The following is a 22,944-nucleotide window of genomic DNA, read 5'->3' on the forward strand; positions in this document are numbered from 1 at the left end:
TTGAAATACAGCTATTCAACTTGAGCTATATTTCGTTATGCTTTTTAGACTTTAAATGCCGGTGTCTACATAGTATGCCGGGGAAGACAGAATCATATAACTGGCATAACTACTCCAAGCACAGACAAATCAGTGGTCCACAATTACACCCAAACACGGATCTGAAAAGGCAGGTTTTAAACAGCTTACTTGAAAGAAAGGGTTCTTGCGTGTTGCAAAAAAGACCTCCAACTCAACAAGGCCTTTTATTTTTTATGAAAGCACTGCAGAGAAATCCTTTATTAAGAGGGATAAAAGTGGCTGGCTTTTTAAATGCTAGCTTTCTTCTGTAATGCTCGACTGACTGCTGGGGTGTGAAAACTGTCTCCGCTGAGCTGTTATGAAAATAAAAGATCTACAATGGTGCACTTTCTAGCCATGGAAGATTCACAGTGGCTGAGTTCTGGCAGACATTATCTGGTTGTTCGGTTTGTACAAATGACAAAATGGCGGGTGCTGGCGCACCCAGCTGAGACGCTAATGGGTTTCCAATCTAGTCGAACTTAGCGCTACTAGATGTAGTTTAGGCACGATTGTACATACACTACTATCCATCTCCGTGAATACTTGGAAGTTCCTTTAGGTAATGATTTGTTAGAAATTTTTGTAAACCTTTTTATATCCGTGGATTTAGCAGTGCTTTAACTGTAAAACAATAAGGGGCATATTTACAATAACTGGCGCATCCCTGCAAATTAGCAGGGATGCGCCAGTTATTGTGCGCCACAGCTCCGCCATCGGGAATGTGCCGCATTTACAAAGCGGCGCACCATGGGGCAAAAACGGCGCAGATGCGTGACGCATCTGTGCTGTAAAAGTGACGCATTGCTGGAGTTGCGTAGCAAGCGCGACGCAGCTCCAGCAATGCTCTGGGGGCCCTATCTAGTTAATGCTGCGTCAATCCTTACGCCTGCTTCAGGCAGGCGCAGGGTTTTGACGCAGCATGCGCCTAAAAGTGACTGAGTGAAATCTTGTAGATTTCACTCAGGCACTTTTAGAAGGCGTACCTGCGCCGGAACGACCCCCCCCCCCCCCCCCCCCCCTGCACAGGACCACCTACTTGGGGCGCAGGCCATTACAACGTGAAGCATTACAATGTAACTCATCTCCCAGATGCGTCATGTGTAAGTACCCCTGCACCATGGAGCAGGATTTACGCCGCCGCTACGTCACAAAAGTGATGCAACGGCAGCGTAAATGAGGCACAAGGGGCTTGTAAATCTGCCCCTAAGTGTTGGACCTAAGTTTCGCTCACCGGAGCTACGAATATAGAGGGGGCGGGGGGGGTGCGGAATAGCAAGTCTGCATAGTCTTTATGCCTCTCACATCCCTCATCAGGCACTCTCTTTATCTCTCGCTTGAGGTTTGTTATTCACCCCTGCTATCTCCCCAAAATGAACTGCGTTTTCCTCAAGACCATTATGAATCTTCACATCCTAGATAACTGATGACAGCCCTTACAACATAAAAGAGATGTTACTGGACCTCATCATTCGACACCCGGATAGGGTCTTCTGTCCCCAAACTATTGATACTGACTGGTGCAATCAAATACGTATTCCCTTTCATCTTCACACTCCTGTCACCCAGACCTCAAACCATGAAATCCTAGTCCCAACCTCGAAGCCATATCACACCATCTTGTCTCAAAGCCATCTTTTCAAGAAGATGTAACCCACTTAATTGTTCCAGTGACATCAACAGCAATACAGAAGTGTACATCTCCAGGATCAATTTTGAAGTAGACACACTTGCTCTTCTTTGGTTGAAACTCAAGAGGAAAAAACCAAGACAGTTCTGACTCAATACTTTTCTCTATGAGCAAACATGAGAAATCCATAATATGGAAAACACTTGTGGTATTTGCAGATCACCCTCACTGCGCACAAAATTATGCATCTTTAGAAAAGCATACACATTTCAAGATCAAACACATGCAAGATCAAATTCATCCAAAGTTATATTTCCTTTCATCTTCCATAACGCACCCATTCTTTCTCTCCTTAGATCCCTTTAGTCTAAAAATGCACTGACTTTTCCAATTAATCATGAGAGAAATCAGTGCCACAAGAAATTTTTTTAACCTAAGCACCAATGTAAATAACACTTGTATTTGTATAACTAACAGAGTATGGGCATCTTTCTCCCTCATCCATACAGATGATCTTTTCATGACAAATAAAGCTATTAACCCCAAACCTACTTTCAAGACTTGCTCCATGCAAGCCTCATTCAAACTCATAGGACCTCCAGATGTGGGGAGGTACAGAGAGCATTATACTCCAGGCTCTGTGACTTTTCAGGGCTCCAAGAGTGCTTTATAGATTCTACGAAGGAGACATGGGCAGGGTATTAGTGAGTAGACAGCTGAAAATTATATACCACTAGATAGAGGGTGCCACTCAAGGAGGCAGTTTTTCTCTTTCCGAAGAAAACATAGACATATTTTAAACTAATAGCAGCTGCTAAACCTACGTGGTGCCCTTCTTTATATGTTTGTTCCAGGACACACAAGAATGACTGACATGTCTGCAAATAATCTTTTAATTGATCTCCACACAAAACGGGGGGTCACAACTCAAGAATATCTGTTAAGATTTCTACCTCTCCTGATTGGACTTCATAAGACATTCAACATCTCTTTCAGCACCACAGTGCTTTGAAGAAATGGAAGACAGCCATCTTTGTCATATAAAACGAATAATTAAGTGAAAAATCTGTATACAATAAAGCATCTTCTGCTGCTGCTGCTATTAAGCTTATCTGAAGATGCTGACCCTGATGTCCCACTTCAACACTGGTCAACAGACATCACAGACCAAGTAAAACTAAAGATCCAAGAGGAGATTCTACACTGCTGCTAATCACATAAACTATGTCCTAATAGCTAAAAGCATTTATGGATCTTTTAAAGGGTATTATATTAAATCAATTGCCATTCATTCCCATTGTGCACCCTTGACTTCTGCTCAGGATGCATAACTTGTTGGGAGTGCTTTCATGAGGATGATCCCTGGTAAACTTAATGATGGTGCACATATTGGCCCATTGAGCTAAAATCAGAAAACCTCTCAAACTTGTTTCTTACATCTTTTTGTGGAAGAAGAGAAGTTCCGATGAAGAGTTAGGATCTGATTTAGAGTGTGGCAGACAGCATACTCCGTCACAAACTTATGGTCAAACTGCTCCATTCTGAGTCCGATAGACCACCAGTTATCCAATACTGGTTTCTGCTGTATTGAAAATCATACTCCGATGGCCTGGTGAAGTAGGGGCTGCTGGAGTTAAGACATCAGACTGTTCACCTATTATGAGCAGATAATACAATCTTTTTTCTTGTCTGTTGCCACCAGATTAAACCTGATGGTCATGAGAAGAAAAAAATAATAATGACCCCCCCCTACATTCCTGGATGTCAGGATAGTTTTTTATATTTGCTGTTCCAAAAGAAACTCCTACTTTTTTGGGGAGGCTGTAGGGAGGAATGTTTGGTGCATTGTTGCCTAAAAGACAGCAGCTGTACAATTTTCCCTGCATTGACAGGAACTGCTGTGATGGAGGCTCCTATGAACCACAGAGATCACCTCTGTGCCGATGGTGCTGTCTAAATATGGCAGTCCTCTATCGGTCAGGGTGGCGGATGTAATGTTCTCTGCAACCCTGATGGACTCATTAAATACAATGCCTTCTAAATCCGGCCCATAGATCATACTTGCATGCTCCTAAATGGAAAATGTTCATCATGTTGCATCCAGTGACTGTCTTACGATTTTTTTGGGCGGCGGGGGTGTATATAGCTCTAACTCACCCGAAGGCATCAGAGCCCAAACATGAGCACCAGCTGCGTTACGGATTGACCCATTCATTTTGTTAGGCACGGGGAGATTAAGTAATTTGCCCAGGATCACAGGATCTTGAGCGTCCCTGCCGAGGCTCGAACCCCAGGGGCTTTCTAGATCGAGCGTTCTAGCCGTTAGGCCACACCTTCTCCCCCCCAATGCCTCTAAAAGTGCTTTACTTATGAATGCAGGTTGCATTATCTCTTAATACTGGTGCCTTTTCGCGCCTTGACTGGGTTACTAATGAGCAGATGCTGCTGGCGGCCAGAGGCAAAGTCATGTATACTTAATGCACTCTCTGGTCGTGGCTCTGGAGGGTCCTCAGAGGACCCGCGCGCACCCTGGCCTGTATCCTTCCATCGATCATCCCTGTTTTACCTCCACGCTCCGGATGATCGAGAAGCGAAGCGCCCTGAGGGGCGAGAGAGAGGTCGGGCTCAAGGGGTCGGCATAGAAACCCAGCAAAACGGGCGAGATAATGTCTTGCAAATGTTCACTTCAAATCATGAGATGGGACCAAAATAATGCTACCGCTGCATGACACTTTGACCTAATCCAGTTTGTATGACATACACGGTAATTACATCAAAGTAGTTTGTTTATTTGGAAGAAGACAGAAAATCAATCGCGCTCCACTCTCTTCTGATTGCTGAGTCTATGCCACGGCGTCCCAGTGATGGAGAGGACGGCAGGCAGCTCGCTGCACTTCTCGCTTTACACGTTTTTTTAATTTTTTGTTTTGAAAATGATCTTTTTCTAGTCCTTTCTCCGGGTTTGCGTTAAGTGTTTATGGAAGGTTAGGGAAGGACACGCGCCATCAGAATATGCACCAGTGAGATGCCTTGAGCTCACGAGGCAGCCATTTTAAGAGCTAGGCTCTCTTTGTCAGTGAGAACTGTTTGGACTGTGCCTTTCTAGAGGCGCCGATGAAAACAACAGTCACATCTAACTTTTCCCCACTCAAATGTCGGTTCTTTGCCTAAACGCAGTTATTTTGTACGAAGTATATGCTTAGGAATGTTCCTATTCGACCATAAGCTTGACAGCTGCAGCAGTTTGAAATGTATGCTTCTACTTTTCTCGCAGGAAGTAGTGTCGTCACTTCACCTAATTATTCTTTGTAGCATAATTGACACTGTATGCTATAGGGGCATGCCACGTGAATCGAACAAAGTCATTCTTCTACCACATCCGTCCACATGAAAATCATGACTGTGCATGTAGTATGCATCCTTTCTTATTCAATTAGAATGTACTCGTTTTCTGTAGAGTACACTTCCAGAAAAAAAAAGTGTCCCCTTATTTATTTAATGCACTTGTACAAAAACACTCTACAAAACGTAAATTTGAAAATAGTTACAAAATTAGGCACAGTGAAATGGACGCTTTTTGTTATACGTTAATTTCGCTCCACCTGATAGTGACTGTTTAGGTTTTACTTTTTCAACACATTGGGACTTATTTACGAGCCCCATGAGTTGCTGGAGTGTCACTTTTTGTGACTCTTCATCGGCGCAAATTACAAATTCATATCTGCGAGGCAACGCAAAGCCACTATGGGTAACTTTGAATGCATTCATAGCTATGGAGCAAGGCAAGCAGCGTAAATCGGGAGGCGTTCCATGGATGTTGCTGTGGGATTTCCCATGCAACACCCATGGATTTCGACACTGCCTCAGATTTACAAGATCATGAAAACCTGGGAAAGTGCAAATCCTTCTGCCTCCTGTGGTTAGGCATAACGAGGAGAAATATATGTATTTCTCTTTGTTTTTTCCTCTTCCTATGTGTCCTACAGAAAAGAAGAAAGTGCATTTTAGGATTGTTTTTGTGCACAAAAACAAAAACAATCCTGCCAACAACACAGGCACCCTTGCACTAAAGGGTGCCTGCTCTGGTGCTAGGCTGCCTAAACAGTGCCAGTGTAAGGGGAAATGACAGGAATGCACTGTAATGAATAAATACAGTGCATTCCTGCCGTTTCACTTTGGCGTAGGGCAGTAAGGGGACTTGCTGTGCTGCCCTACTCCAAATCCCAGTAAATGAGGGCCATGGTTTTAGCAAATGTGGGAGAAGCTCATCTGATTTCTCCAAATGGCAATTTCAGCCAGAACATCTCACAAGGCTTTGGCTGCAACAGCAGGCATACTTAATTCCAATTGTTTTCCTTGGAGGCTGGAAACATACAGCGCCCCCCTGTGCTAGAAAAAGTTTCCAATTTCTTCCTTCACCTGCCCTAACCTCCTCCCTCACCTCTCATCCCACCCATAGGTCTGGACATGTATTTTTCCCCCTGTTCAGAGTAGGTGGTAAATTTATGCACCGAATTCCTATGGAATGGCACATCTTGTGTGGTTTTGTGACCTGAAAAATAGGTGCACAATTCCCCATTTCATTTAGTTCAACTCGTAATTGCATGGTAGGAAGGCGATTTTACTGGTCCAATGATGAGAAAATTGCCCACGATTTTACTGCAAACTCTGTACTGGGGAACTTGTAATCATGGCCTACGTAAAGAAAATTAGCTCTGTAGGATGAGGAAAACTCGGCGAAGCGAAAACAAAAATACTTCACGAAGTTTGCAAGAACGTTGTTAAAATTAATGTTAGAAATAAATTGCATATAGTAAATGAAACCACTAGTGATGACAGTCTATCCCAATAACCCTATGGTATGAATGATTCTTTTTAAAATATTAATTATTTGAAACCCGATGTTGCTGCATATTAATAAATAATGATTGATAACTGAGAGCAAAATCTATTAACAAACAATTTGCAGGGATCTCATTTTTTAAACAATTCTTCCCACCAAGATAATCCAATCATATTTTAATCTTTTGTGCCCTTCACTACCAGGCATTGCATAATGGTCACAACTGTAGGCAGATTGACCTAGGGGATGGTCGAACTGCCCATGTCCATTGTGAGAGCCATAAAAGAAGATTGGTTACGTCAATGGTATGCAAAGCAGTCCACATGGGTTACAAGTAGCACTAGTCCATGGCATTTATGCTCCACTACATACAATTTCACACCCAAAATACCATTCCACATAATTACACACCATCACACCCACTCCACATAATTCAATATGTGCAATACCACATAATTACTATCCACATATTTCAACTGTAAACCATGCCACATAATTCCACTACACAAAACAACTCCACACCAAACAATTCCATGCCACACAGTTCTACAACTTACAATTCCAAGTCAACTCACATATTTCTACTACACGCCACATGCATACACTCTACAGCATATACGTAAAAGACATTATCATTTACAACGCCAATTGCTCTAACTAGGGAAGTGCGAGAGCTATTGCATTCCTTTCTGGATCATGAAAGTAAAAAAAAAAGGCACCTGTGTCATTTGACGTGGTAATGCATGCATGTGCCTACAATAAAATATGGACATTCTTGTTTATTATAACTTTTCAACATGCTGCACGGCAGCCACGCTTCTCTACAACACAATTTAAAAACAAAGGCCAAACCATAACCTCTGGCTAAGCACTTATATGATTCCAAAGGCGAGACCTACTGGCTATGCCAGTGCTTGTTTCTTTTGTTGTCTTGTTGTTTCAGGAGTTAAGGAAACGTGGAAGCTTTCAGGGCAGTGCTGTTATTCTATAGATAGGCATGTTGAGGCTTTAGTTTGAAAAGAAATGGCGATTACCTTTTTCCTATATTAAAAGTGACTTATCAGCAGCACATGGGGCTTGTGAATAAGTCCTGAGGTTGTTTTCCGAGGTCTTGACTATAAGTGCCCCCTAAATTCTGATCCTTATACAAAAACACATTTGTGCAGGGACTACCATTATAAGTGGTACAATATTTATCACACCCTGTAACTACCCAATGTGATAAAGATCGCATCTTTCTGTTACATTTTGTCAGATCAAGCCTGCCATAATTGAACAGGGGAAATAGGCTCTGTATTTACTGGAACATGCAGAACTGAATAACATTTGAACACCTCAGTGTCTGGTTTCAAAGGTGGAATAATTATGGATTTTACAAGGCTCACTCATAACAAGGTCCTAAGACTCTTAACAGAAGTTAGTTGGTGAAACTGTGGTGGCGAATCTGGCAACTTGGTGTAATGCTGGAGGTTGGTAACTAGCTGCATGCTTTCTATTGTTGAAAGTGTTTTAGAATTTATATGAAGATTCTTCTCGTAGACATAGGCATATCTAATTTTCCGAATGAAGATTTTCTCTCAATGTGGAAGCAATTAAGTGGGTTTGTTTAGTCCATGTACGAAAACAATGCGAAGCTGCTGATCTATGTCAACCTTATAACCATGTTTATCTTTTCCTTAAATTACCGTCTTGGGCTTTCACCGTACTTTCTACCACTGATATATTCCCTTAGAGATAAGTGGGTCACCTGCTTCTCTGTGACAATCGTTGAAGTAGTATGTGCACTTAAAAGCAAAATGTTATTGGAAAATAAGTAGCATCAGAACAAATATAGAACTACATTGGAATAATGAATATTCCTTCTTAATGAGCTGGAAGGAGGAAAGCATCTTTTCCAGTGCAAGGGAATCTCAACACTGGCGCACTAGTGATTCTTTCCAAAATTGAAAAAGGCGTAGAGCATTGTGTGTGCATATCTGCTAAATAGGGTGTGCCGCTTTTCATAAGGGCAAATTAATGAAAGGCATGGCTGCACTTGGTACTGAATCCTAGCAAAACGATTTCATTTCCGCCTTACTCCTGAATAGATTGATTGTTCCTGGTGATGAGCCGCATTATCACGAGCAAAATTATGCATCTGGATGTTGGGCGAGGGAACGTATTCGTCATTCTGTCTGTTCTGTCTTCCAGAAATCTAAGATCTCTACCTTTGAGAAAATGTGGGCCTTCATGAGCAGCAAGCCTTCAGCCCTCGTTAAAAATAATGAGGAAGGGATCCAGCGAGTCCTCACGGCTGATTACGCTTTGCTAATGGAGTCAACTACGACAGAATACATCACACAGAGGAACTGCAACCTGACCCAGATAGGAGGCCTAATTGATTCCAAAGGCTATGGAATTGGAACGCCCATGGGTAAGTGACAATGGGGCAATTTCCTCACAACCTAGAAAAGAGGGGCTCTGCTCAATGGGAGCAAGTTAATGGCTTGCAGCAAAGCTAGTCCAGACGCGTCTGATTTGGTTGCCTGCTAAATGTATTCTACCCATGGCACACACCTCTGTCTGGGAAAGCGGTTCTAGCCCTCACGGTAGCCGTGGTGCCAGAGGCGTTCACTGATACATGATCTCTTTTGCCATTGTGCAGGTTCACCGTACCGGGATCGCATCACCATAGCCATTCTCCAGCTCCAGGAGGATGACCGGCTCCACATCATCAAGGAGAAATGGTGGCGGGGAAGCGGCTGCCCAGAGGAAGAGCACAAAGAGGCCAGCGCCCTGGGGATACAGAGTATGGGGGGAATCTTCATCGTTCTCGCTGGTGGATTGGTGCTGTCTGTGGTGGTGGCAATAGGGGAGTTTGTGTACAAGCTTCGTAAAACAGCGGAGCGGGAGCAGGTAATATTTGAATCTGTCTATTACTATTGGGGTTGCTCACACTTACTTGCAAAGTGTTTGTGCCTAATGTTTTTGTTAGGCGCAGCAGACATTTTCATTTTAGCTTATCTGTTAGTAAGCATTATTTTGGTGGTAAATAAGCATTAACATGGGGGCACAGCAAAATTATGCCGCAACTGATAAGGATGACGACATGAAATGGAATTTTACGTCCTGGGCTCTCATTCGCCCTCGTAATGGACTGTGCGAGGCTGAAACGTGGTGCCAAATGACGTGGAGCTCTATGGAAAGATAACCCTGCTCTCAACACTTGCACACCTGTCAATGCCATTGTTCTTCTTCACTGCTGCGGCCATTTTATCAAACCAAACCACTGCTGCTAGCGACCATTTTATGGTTTAGTTAAATTACAATTGTCATCTATTTGTAAATGACGATGTTGGATGTTCACCCAATTCTGTCACTTTCTCCTTGAATGTCACATTCATTTGTGACGATTGCGATATTACCAATTTGTTTATTTTTTCATCGCAGTTTTTACTCTATGGCTGCAAAAACGACCAATGACCTTTCACTTCGTGTTTTTTTTTTATTTTTTTTCTGTCACCTTGTTACCAAACTGCTGCTGGGATGATAGGCCAGAGAGCTTCTGTTTAAGTAAGATATCACAAAGAGCCTTTCTTCAATCGCTAGTTATGAAGCTAATAGCTTGAGGCTCTCCCATTGTGATCTGCTCCTGGCAAAACATCTGAAGACACTGGTAACTTTCCCTCAGACACTACCTCCTCATCACTAGCATCCCTCCTGAGCCAGCCCTATGCCTCACCCCTGTCACACCCTGCAGAGACAGTCAGTCCCTAATCACTAGCATCAGTAGCATAACTGTGCTTGATCTGGTGTGGATTAGTTGCATATCAATCCAGGCCTAGATCTTCCATCCTATGGCAGCTGATATTCTTCTAGGTCACCTCTGAGTGAGTTCCCTCGGATGAGCATGGTTGGTTTTATGTGTTTCTGGGTTACGAATACTTGGGAGGGTGTTGTCATTCATTCACCAGAGGGCTTAGGTGAGCAGTACATAATTTTATTTATTTGAAATGTTTTAGATAGCGCTGGCTAGACCCAGAGGTATCAGAGTGCTTTAAATGAGGAACAACAATTGGTTCAAAGCATAGTTACAAAGTTACATCACTTTCAGGAGTGTAGTTAAATGAGATACATGAGCTACAGAAGCATGGCTCAGGCAAAGGGAACAAAAACAGGCAAGGGGAGAGAAATTCAGGGGAGAGAGCAAAGGAATTGAGGAGGTAAATAAAGAGTGAGGGAGGGAAGTGGTAGGTGAGGGGGTAGGGAACACAACGGGACGACAAGGAAAAAAACAAAAAGTGTCAGACATCCGGCTGGTGTACGGTGTAGTGCTTCCAGCGGTAATGGGTCAATCGGTCAATGTGTGACTCCCTTGTCGCTGTGGACTCTCACAGAGAGGTCTCTGAGACTCCAGGGCATAAATGCTGGATCCCTCCCCAACAAGGGGAGAAGGAGTGCTTTTTTGCAAGGGGCACATTCATGGAGGCAGGAGCGTCAGGTTGCCTGAGGAGGGCTCAGAGGGCACGGTCCTGTCGAGGGAGCATCAGGTCATCGGGGGTCGGCATTTATTTCCTGCTTCTAAAGTTGACAGCTGTGGGAAGAGCCACTAAGCAGGCAAACTAGGAACTTGACTGTAGCAGGATATTAGAAGATTTTCAGTCAATCAAAAAACAGCTCAGTCATCCACTGCAGCAGGGTGGGTGCAATGACATTATGCAAGGATGTGTGCTGTGGTGGAAAAGTCTTGGGCATCAAAAAGTGTGCAGAGATTCTTACTGACACATGAGAGTGCTGCCTCTCCTCTTCTGCATTTCTAGCCCAGAAAGTATTTTGCCTCCTTCCCAGTTTTACCTTGTTCTGGCAAACCATCATATTTAGAGTTATGGAACTTGTACAGACAGCGCCTCACAATCAAAGTGAGATAGCATTAATAACTAGCCTCTGGTCATGCTTCTCACCATAATGCTTCTCTTAATGTATAAGGCAATTGTACAACATCATGAAGCGGGCCTAAGAAGCATGGCCTGAGTTTGCTTGTATCCCCATTAGCGTGGTCTCATCCACGGACCCTGCACGACTGCCTGGAACAACATCTGGTGGCCCCCAGCCCTCGAGAATCCACCCATTCCTACGGACCACGCACAAAACCTCAGCATCATTCTCGACTCCTCCCTCTCCATGAATCGCCAGATCAATGCTGTCGCTTCCACCCGTTTCAACTGCCTGTGCATCCTCCACAAGACCCTGAAATGGATCCCCCCGACTGCGGAAAGACCGTCACTCACGCACTCATAACCAGCAGACTGGACTATGGCAACGCCTTATATGCCGGAATCAACAGAACCCTACTACACAGACTCCATACCACCCAGAACGCCACTGCCAGACTCAGGACTCCGCGTCATGAACAGATGACCCAACACCTGTGAGACCTCTATTGGCTCCCTGTCGAGAAGAGGGTCACCTTCAAACTCCTTCTCCACGCTTAGAAATCCCTCAACAACATCGGACCCAAATACCTCAACGAGAGAGGTTTTTTCCACATACCCAAAAGGAACCTCCACTCTGCCGACCTCCCCCTGTCAGAGGTCTACGCATCCGCAGAAACAGAACAGGCGGGAGAGCCTTCTCCTACATCACAGCCAACACCTGGAACAAGCTCCCGTGAACATCTGACACTCCCCAACCCTGCAAACCTTTAGGAAGTATCTCAAGACCTGGCTTTTCGACTGAAACAAAGCTGCGACTGATCCGGAGCTGCCCCCACCCCTAGCACCTTAGCACCCTCACGGGTGAGTAGTGCAGTTTTAAAATCCCTTGATTGATTGCTTGATTGAGTCCTTAACAAGCATTTGATGTGCTTAGTTGGAGTTATATGTGTGTGGTATAAAAACAATATGGCCCATGAATATTACAGTGGATACAAATATTATATTCCTCACCCACCGTCAGGGTAAAAAGATGCCAGCATTCCTGAACCGTATACTATTGCTCGGGGCACCAGATAGGGGTGCCTTCTCTCCCCCTCTTTGTGATGACAGTGGAACCTTTGGCAGGCAAACATCGGACGACTGGAAATAGGGGGGGTGTTTCATAAAATATGAACCATAAATTGGTCACAATAGCAGCCCAAGTCTGATACATGCCAATCTCTACAGACCAACAATGACCCTGCTTAGCAGTAATCAACACCTCAGCTTTACCAACAATGACCCTTTATGATCCCCAATCTCTTTCATGCAGAGGCATCATAATGCACCTAATAATTCATCATTCCAGAGTCAGAACTATCTAGGTGCTGGCTGCATCCATTAAAGAATGGATGCCATGGCTATGGCTAAGGTTAGTCACTTGTTCAATGTAGATATTGTACTGATAAGGAGACAGAGTTAAGACCCGAGGAGCCCCACAATAATACTGAAAGTGAGGACAAGAAATAGAAGAACAGAGATCTTTTGAAAATGGTCTAGCGTGAAGGACAAAAACCATATGTATGCACAGCCACTACCTTATCTTGTATCTATGCATGCTGTGCATGCTGAATGCAAGCAGTAAGTCATCCAGAGCAGCTAAGAGTAATGACTCTGTGCATTGATCAGGTCACGACAGGGCATCATCCAAGATACCATGCCCCTCTGAGAAAGGGGTAAACCAGCCATGATTTGTGGACAATATGGTGCTCATAGACATCAGCGATATTGCCCAAAAATCGGACAAAGATCAGAATCTGTAATAAAAATGAAAACAGTAGCTTTCTTACATGAAACAGAGGAGTGACTGATGCTCCAGTCAGAGAAAAAAGTATAACAAGGTGAACAGAAGATACTAGACATGAACTAATCTACTTAGCAAAGCAGATAGGATTGGGTTCAGATGGGGGGCAGATTTCATGGCTGCTGGATATTCTCCTATTAGGGTTAAGTTAGGTGAAAAGGGTTGAAGGATGAAGGATAAGAAGTTGAAGTAGGAGGATTATTATAGCCTTCTTCTGTAGAACATCGAATATCCCATGCTTTTTGCAGGAATATAAAGTGTCAAAGCGTCACAATTGGTTTGAGAAGATGCAGAGCTACAATTGCCTACAGAGGAATTAGATATCTCTTGAATGGTATGTGTTAGACCTGGCACCTTTGGAGTGGTTTTCTCCTGTTTTTGACTTCTGATCTCCTGTTTTTGTCTGTGGGCTGCATTTAATTTTTGCTGGCACTTAAGCACTGCTGCTCAGGGCTAAAGTGCAAGTGCTTCGTGTGTAAATTGTTATTGTGATTGGCTATCCATGATTGACATGTTTGATTTACTGGTAAGTCCCTAGTAAACTGCACTGTACATGTCCAGGGCCTGTGATTAAAATGCTACTAGTGGGTATGCAGCACTGATTGTGCCACCCACATGCATAGCCTTGAAACCATATCTCAGACCTGCCACTGCAGTGTCTGTGTGGACAGTTCAAAGCTGCCATGTTGACGTGGCAAGTGCACCCACTTTCCAGGCCCAAACCTTCCCATTTATTACATGTAAGGCACCCTTAATTTAGGCCCAATGTTGCTCCATAGGCAGGGTGCAGTGTATTTGAAATGTAGGACATGTATTAGTGTGTATTACATGTCCGGATAGCGAAATACTGCTAATTTTGTTTTTTCACTCTAGCAAGGACTATTTGTCCCATTGGTTATCATTGAAGCTGCCTTGTAACTATGGGTGGGTGGTAAACTCTGCTTCGCCGGCAGAGTTTGCAAGGTATTCCAACTCCATGCTCCACTTTGGAGCACGTAATTCAGCAAAAGAATCTCAGTGACAACCACCGTGTAGCGCAGTTCACCACCAACTAAGACAGGCTGCAAGCTGAAAGTGAAACCTGAAAGTCAATAATGGTTCTGCTGAGAAGTGACTTTAATTTATGATTTTGTCTGGAACTGTGGTCTGCGCGCGCTGTAATTGCGTGCGGGTGCCCGCTGTCCCCAGGCGTCTGTGAGCATTTGGTGTGAGCCTACGCTTGTAGTGGGTGGCCGTGAGGGAGTGTGCAAGTTGACGAAGAGAGCACAAGGGTGATCTTCCAGACAGAAGCAGGTTCCACTGACCGTTAACTACACACTTCACTGCCTCCCAGTCCGTGTGTGTCCTGACTCCTGCCCCCAGATATTACCCATGGTCCAGCGGGGCCAACAGCATGAATGAACAAGGTTACTCTGCATTGATTTCAGGTAAGGAAGGATTGTATTTGGAACATTTTAATATCCCCTCTCTGCATTTGTTACAGAGGAGGGGCGAGGTACTTGAAGCCCTCATAGTGTGCATGTGCTGGACCTCTGGCGGTGGGAAATACTGTGGTCGGAAGGCAGGCATGAACACAGGGGAAGGAAGGGGTTCACAGGGATGAGTGGAAGAGCATTACCACTGTGGGCAGTTGCAGCCTTCTGTCGGAGTTCTGCCAGCTGCGATGAATAAAGTATCCAGGCCTCTCCCATCCTGGAGGGGTATGATGTAACCCTAGCCCTGCATACATACGGAACAAAGGAATTCTGTTACTCCGCCCAATTATAGCACTCCGTAGTGGGCAGAGTTTTTACCCACTTTACGGATTTCCACCTAACGCGACTATGCGAACTCTGCCCAGGGCTGCTTGTAACCTCTTACAAGTGTATCTTCCAATTGAGCAGAGATTTAGATTTGAAGTTTGGGGTCCCTGAATTCACTAATTAAAAATACATCTTTTAGTGATGTTGGTTTTTGAATTACATGTTTGGAAAAATCACTTTTTGAAAGTGGGCATTTTCTTGCTTTACCATTCTGTGCCTCTGCCTGCCTGTGAAATCCACGTCTGAGGGAGGGTGACAGTTAGGCTGTTTGTGCATTCACTCTAGACAGTCACACAAAGGGAGTTGAGGTGTGCTCTGCCTATCCTGATGCAAAAGACACACAATTGATGGCACATTGCAAGGCTGATGGGTCGTCATGAATGAGACTGGTGGGAGAAGTGATCACTGACACGTGAATAATGCTGTGCCTATCTTCACATACTACTGTCTCCACCTCCCTGTAGTGTGTCTGGATCCAGGTCAGGGAAAGGCAGGGTCTTGTGTACTACAAGGACTTTCCTTTGATGTTTGCTAACTTCAACAGTATAAGTATTGCAGCTGTGACACCATAACTTCAGAACACTTATGGACTAAGAGGATATTTTTCCAGGAAGAAGAGCTGGATGCTGTAGGAGGGGTATGCCACTCTGATTGTTGGTTGCTGTGCTTGGACTGGACTTTGCTTTCTACATACTGCTTGCCAAGGTTCTTCAATTCTTGGCTGTGCTTGCCTCCTGTTAGTAAGTCTCAGGGCCATCAAAAACTTCATCTGCAGCCCCCGAACTCCTCTGCTGGCAGTTCTGACCGACCAAGTGAGGCCAATTCCACTTCTGGGCCCTTGAAGGTGGCTTTCGCTGCAAAGAACCAAGAAAATCCATGCAGTGCCTGTTTTTCCTGACGCAGCACTTCCATCCAGTTGAAAAACAGATGCAGCACCTGCTGTGCGGTTGAAAGATCACCACAGCCAGAGTCCTGAGTACCATGTCACCGACTTTCAATGGAACCCGCTCTAACTTCGACGAAGGCCCTGCTGTGCAGCTGAAGAAATTGACGCATCACCTGCTTCATGGATGGAAAATTGATAAAGTGCCTGTTCTGCAGCCCCATCGACCCAGCACTTCTGGATTTTATCCGTATCACACCTGTGCGCCAAGGTCTTCATCGCCATTGCCCGGTAGTAAGGAACCAAAGCTGTGTGTCCGGAGATCGACTCATCACCTCCCCTAAGAGTAAGGAACCAACATGTCACCTCCCCTGGCAGCAAGGAACCAACGCATCATACCCCATCCCTGCGCTGCAGTAAGGAACTGACGCACCAACTTCCCTGGTAGTAAGGAATTGCTGAATCACCTCCCCTGGGAGTAAGGGACGGATGCATCAATTTGCTTTTCCAGTGCGTCACCTCCCCAGCATCTGTTTTCATCTTTGATTTTGACGCATCTAAGGTACATTGTGATAAAAGTGACACATCCATAGTCTCCTATGGCCTAAAGTATTTTTAACCTTTTAAAAGTGATAATTTTTCTTGTGTATGTTGGAATTTTATAATTTTGATCTTGTTTTATTCAGATAAATATTGGTTATTTTCCTAAACTGGTTTGGTGTCCTTTGTAGTGTTTTTACTCTTTGTCTTTTTTACAAATGCTTTACGCATTGCTTCTTAGATAAGCCTGACTGCTCATGCCAAGCTCCCAACGGTGTGAGCAGGGGTTATCTTGGGTGTGTAACTCTCTTACCCTGACTAGAATACAGTCACTACTGAGACAGGGTGGAAACCACTGCCAACTAGAGACCACCATTTCTAACAAAATGAGAAATGTCTTCTTCTTGGTTATTGTCCTCTGGGAAGCACAGAAAACGAAATGCTTTGTGATCCTGACATAGGAGGTATCACGGCCTAAGACATTATACCATGATACTGTATCATTCAATAGTTTCACGTACTGGTTTCATGAAAAATTAATTTGATATGGCTTGCAAAGCCCTATGTCGTCTCTCCATGCTTATGGGTGAGTAAAGCAAGGCTGAACTGCAAGGGTTCAGGTTACAATTTCAAAATTTCTCGCTGAGCACTCAATAAGGATAATATCCTTATGTCAAAGTTGATCCATCAGTAATAATAGTTACAAGTCCATTGCAAGTCCTTTTCAAGTCAGACACCAGAGTTCTTTAGTAATCGTGATGTAGATCCACTTTATTTATGGACTTCAGACTTCACAATTCTTAACACAATCGGTTCCGGTTACACTTTGGCTCTGAAAAGCAAACTAATCCTGCAGTGGGAACAAGGAAGTGCATTTTTTTGTGGTAATTGTAAGTTATACGGAACTCAAGAATTATTTTAGTTAAAAAATAAATCCCTGAAGCAGGCTAGAAGCTAAATGTGTAAGGACATCTTAGGTGAATGACTTCAAGAGCAGAGGCTACAAAAATGCATAGGTAGCACAAAAGAGCAAGACAGACATTGGTTTACTAAAGTCCTTCTGCATACTCAAAGAGAATGAGTGATTTGCAGATGGTTGGGAACGTGTTCTGGCTCAATATTGAAAAAAAGGTATCGAAGAGAAAGAAAGCCATCTAGGTAAGCACAAACAAAGTAAATAAGATCCAGGAAGCAGCACATGGACACATGTGCTGGAATTCTGAATCCCAATGATATGTCAAGAAAGTAGTGAGGGCCAAGCAAGGATTGACTGAGAAATTTTGCAAGAAGAAACCCACATTGACTATTTATAGAAAACAAGGAATACTACTCATTGTTGCCTGTATGTATCAAGTTTTTGTAGGACAAAGTCAGATGATAACTAAGTAGCCAATTGGAAGGTTTATCATTTGGTAGTCTACCTTCAAAACAACAAGTGACTAGGTGAGGAATTTTGATCAAAACTCTTATGGTTGCACCCCCATAAATCTGGGGTATGTCCCCCGGGCTCCAGTCGGTCCTCCTATATAAAACACGGACACTTACTGGAGAAGCCTGAGTCTCGAATTATGTTCCTCTAATGCTTTTTTAGTTTTTTAGATTTTGAAGGGCACATTGTTTAAATATCATGCTAAGAGTTAATGAATAACAGCGCAGGTCGTTGACTAACACGTTTTACAATGATTTACTGTGTACAGTCAGATTATGAAATCGATATTGAATGTTGCATTATTCTGCTCTTGGTTTATAGAAATATCCCCTGGAAGAAGGCAGTTTATATGCCGAAATGCATGGGAAAAATCAAAATGTTTGCTGGGAACGCTAAAATGTTTGCTCATGAATGAAAATAAACAATTATGAACTTCACATCCATGTGATGAAAACATGATGAAATAAAACATTAAGTTTCAAACAGTCAAACTATTGCACAAATTTATTGAACCTACCATATAGGAGGACCGACTGGAGCCCAGGGGACATACCCCAGATTTATGGGGGTGCAACCATAAGAGTTATTTCCACACACTTGTATCGGAGAGTGATACCTCGGAGCACCACACAACCACAAAGACTTTTCTGAATTGCGTAGTGCGCCCCTTCCAAACCTAGAATTTTGATCAAATACATTGTAAGACAAACCTTGATTTGTGGCGATATTATAGGTTTATTCCTTAGATTTGATTAACCAGTGCTTTCAATCTATCAAAGCAAATGCCAAAAGTGATCTAAATGAAAACACGCTGCTGGAAAGCTGGGCATTAAAAGTTCTCTTAATTTAACAATGAACCACAAGGCAATGACTGTCATGGAGAATAAAGTGGCATACAAACAGAGTCTGATTATCTCAACTGTATTTTTAAGACATGTCAGATTTACTGATAAAGTAGTACAGTGATGAGAAAAAAACATATTGCAGGAGGTGGGCCACTGTAAAAAGGTAGTTTAAATCAAATAGGCACCCTGTTTACTTGTTTACAAGTGCGACTGTTAGTGAAGGATGAATGCACCTGCATGTGGTACAAAAAGCAAGTCCCACATTTGGAGTTGAGGCAAAGTATATGTGTATGAACAGATCTGTATTAAGTAAGAAAATGGTGGAATGAATTACTAGTATGCCCAGAACACAAATGTTTATTTATTCTCTCTTGTTTATCTTTTTCTCCACACAGCGCTCCTTTTGCAGCACCATGGCTGATGAAGTCCGATTGTCGCTGACTTGTCAGCGGCGAATCAAACACAAAACACAGCCTCCTGTTATGGTAAAGACTGATGCAGTCATTAACATGCATACATTTAATGACAGGAGGCTTCCTGGAAAGGATAACATGACTTGTAGTAATTCTGGATTAAACCCCGTATTTCCATAAAAATGCAACTCATTGACAATGTTTGAGATGCACATTCATCCTGGAAGAGGAGAAGCCTGGTTTGGTTCAATTTGAAGAACAAGGCCTTTAATACAACACACTCATTGTGCGAATATGAGCATCTTCAGCATGGACTACACTCTGTTCTTTTATGTTTTGTTTTATTCTGTTTTCCAAGCCAAGGCATAAGTACTTTGGGCCTCTTGAAGTCCAGACATGCTTCTTCTGGAGTATGATGTTTACATTTTGAACAAAGAGTGGCAAAAGAGATTCAAGCTGACCCAAACCTCATTGGAAACCGTGGAGAACACACCTGGTCTTCTTTGAGCATGGCAATAAAAGAAAAGTGTTTTGTTTATACAGATGTTACATCATTGACAGTAGATGTGTGCATCAATTTGGAAGTGTCATCCACAACACATTTATTGGAAATCTAAGGTTAAATTTGATTGTCAAGCTGCTATTTCTTTGGAGCAGCTCACCATGACCTTTTACCTCAAACGCCGTGCTGACTCCTTGGTATCAATAAGGAGTCTGTCAGAGACAAAGTGATGACAGAGGGAAGGTAAGATATGTCTGAATCAGACAGCTGGTGAAAGTGAGACATGCAGTTGCTGAAGTGGTGCACAACACCCCCCAAAATTGAAGATATCTGGGTTCTGGACAGACAAAGGACAAAAAGAAATACCATTTTGTCCATGACTGAAAATTCTACCAGAGTCACCTTGAAACACTGAAGAAAACCAAGAATGCCCTGTGTTAAAAGTCTGTACAATGTCTATCTACAAAGAGTTCAATTTCTCCCTAGCATTAATCGCGCACAAGAATTTTAGTCTCCTTCAGTTCCAGGAACTCAATGTCACCAACCTTGAACAACTTGTCAACTGAAAATCTTTTCCAATGCAGTAACTGTGCCAGTGTTTTTGTTGTATTTAGTTTGGGATTTTGACTTTGACAGATCGTAGTTTTGTAAGAACTTCGTAAGACATATCGGCTTGATTGAAGAAGTCTTTTTGTTGAAATTCCCATAAAAACATGCTTAACATGGGGTAATCGGTTACTACATTGATGATTCAGAAGGGTACAAATTAATTACAGCTAGATTTAAGGTTGTGCCAATTTCAGCATATATTTTCTTAATACTAAAGAATGATTTATTGAAGATGATGAAAGCTTAAGAGAGGATAGTTTACAACTTGTACCAGACGATTAAAAGGACACAAAGTACTGTTGAAGGCGCTGACACTAGTCATTGATTAAATTTGACATTCTATTGATAATTTCTGCTGAAATGGTAATGTTCCACCAAACTTTACAAAGAGCAAATCTCAAGAAATAGTTGGTCCATGTTGTGGCACTGTCTAATTACAAGTGAAATTAAATGATGACATCACTACTTATGAACACACTATACTGGTTTAAGGAATTCTTCAGTGCTTTCAACAATGTTGTTCAAGGCCCATACACAGTACAGTAGATCATGAAATAAAATACAGCACTATCAGTGCAAGGAGAAACAACAGAGAATGGTTATTATAAACATTGACTTTCCAGTTGTAAAGATGTAATTACTGTTTAGAAAATCACATTGTTTCCTAACTGTTCTTGGTAACAAGCCATACCACATTTCCATCTCATGAGTTACCTGGCCATACCCATTCTGTCATTATTCCATATTTAAGGAAAGCAAAGGTATTTTAGACAAGGGAAGTTAGTTCTCAGTAAACAAAGACGTTATGGTATCATTCAATAGAACATCGTATATTAAAGACATAGCGATGATAGACTTTATGATGTTCATGGAAAAGCTTTGGTTATGGAGTATTGACTTTATTTTGATAATTCCACATTAGGGGATGTCAAGGGGATGAAGCATTAAGTTCGATTACCTGCCATGCTCAAATGATACAAAACAAGACTTATCACAATAGTCTTACTGTTGTTTATGACTGAAGAATTTTTTTCAAATCTTCTAATTCATCACCCATTTGATTTCAACCACATTACTCTGTATGATTGCTCTGTTATGTATCCTCATGTACAATTATGTATGTAGCATTGTTAAAACTATATTATTATACACAGTGTTTTTGAAAGATATGTCATTAGAAGATGGTCCTATTTTTCTAATGGGCAAAGAATTATCGTAAATAACGTCTCAAGTCGCCCACAGTTTAGTAGTGTACATTTCTGCTATCTTGTACAGAGGTTTTAAGAAAGTATCAATAAGATGTATATTGGAATACCTACACATTTTCAAAATATATTGTTTGAATGCCTCGGAGACACTAACCTGAATATATGTGGGCTGGAGCCTACTGTCTGAGTCATTCCTGAAATGCCACATTTTTTATTGCAATTGCGAAGTTCATGGATAAAGGTCTATAACTTCAACATTTTAGGACAAAACCATACAAAACTAAAATCCCTGTGTGGAGCTTAATTGGCAGCTATGAAGCCATCATATTTTTCTATGTATTTTATTTCTAATAAAATTGCATGAAAGGATACTAGAGTTCTTCCTCATAAATTAATTTTGTTGAATGCATCCATTTAAGTATACAATCCCTTTGCATTTTATTCTCCTCCCTTAACCAAGTAAACCAAGATGACCATTTCTTCCACATAACAATACATTTGTCACCCTTAACTTTATTCTTAATGTATGCTAACTGCATTACAATGATGACCCTTTACCACACCTGCAGTTATTGTATATCATTGTTTGACATCTCTCATTGGTTGACTAATAAGTGCAAGCTTCCTTTAGTTTGTGACATTTTATGTCTTGGAATTGAGAAAAAGATGGATTCTAGTTTTGAGTACTTCCATACCCACTATTTCTCCTTAAATATTAATTTGATGAGAATACCTCCTAACCCTGAATAAATGTCTCCAAGTTTGTGGAGTATATAATTGGCCCAAGGTCATTTGTATTACCTCCTTCGTTACAGTGGTGAAATGACTGCTTTAGATACTGCTACCCAGCATTGCATAAGGAAATTGAATTGCATTATTCCAGACTCCACCTAGAAACTAGATCTTGCATCAAACTGGGCCAATTTTATAGCGTACTTAGATGAGCATTGAGAATTTGTGCTGCACTTTTCATCAGAATGTACATGTGTGCAAACATGATGGTGTTATGTTAAAAGCACTCACCATTGTGTGAAGCCTGGGTTACCATTATTGGTAGCGCAAAACAGTATGTCAGTTTGATGCCTTAGTGTGGGGTAGTACCACCAACTTGCTTGTTCCTACTTCGGTCATGTTCTAGAAGATTTTGAGGTTTTGAAGGTGTATATGTTTGTTGTTAACACAAAGGGTTTTTATATGATGACACCCCTCTGCAAGTAGAAGTAAAGAAGGCTATAATAAAGTTAGAATGTATAAAGAGAAATAATGTTATTGTAGCTGTTGACTGTTGACTACAAAGTATCCTACTCTGGACTTAAACAACGCTCAAAAAGGAACACCTAATAAAATGTGTGTCTTTGGAGCAGGGTGAATATCTCTAAAATTGGTAAAACTGGTTTGAAGAAAGTTAGTTAAACAATTCATTG

The 22,944-nt window shown here is 42.3% G+C and overlaps 1 protein-coding gene across 1 annotated transcript in view; it reads left to right on the top strand.

The window, feature by feature from the left end:
- The window catches only part of GRIK3 (glutamate ionotropic receptor kainate type subunit 3), a 653,994-nt gene extending 632,105 nt beyond the window's left edge, over positions 1-21,889 (top strand). The window contains exons 14-16 of the mRNA XM_086954197.1: positions 8,724-8,946; positions 9,178-9,428; positions 19,184-21,889. Of these exons, the coding sequence (XP_086810323.1) occupies positions 8,724-8,946; positions 9,178-9,428; positions 19,184-19,381 (672 nt within the window). The 3' untranslated portion in view covers positions 19,382-21,889. The remainder of the gene's footprint in view (positions 1-8,723; positions 8,947-9,177; positions 9,429-19,183) is intronic.
- The last annotated feature ends 1,055 nt before the right edge of the window (positions 21,890-22,944 follow it).

Source organism: Lissotriton vulgaris, chromosome 2_1 (genome assembly GCF_964263255.1).
Source record: "Lissotriton vulgaris chromosome 2_1, aLisVul1.2, whole genome shotgun sequence".
Lineage (NCBI taxonomy): Eukaryota > Metazoa > Chordata > Amphibia > Caudata > Salamandridae > Lissotriton > Lissotriton vulgaris.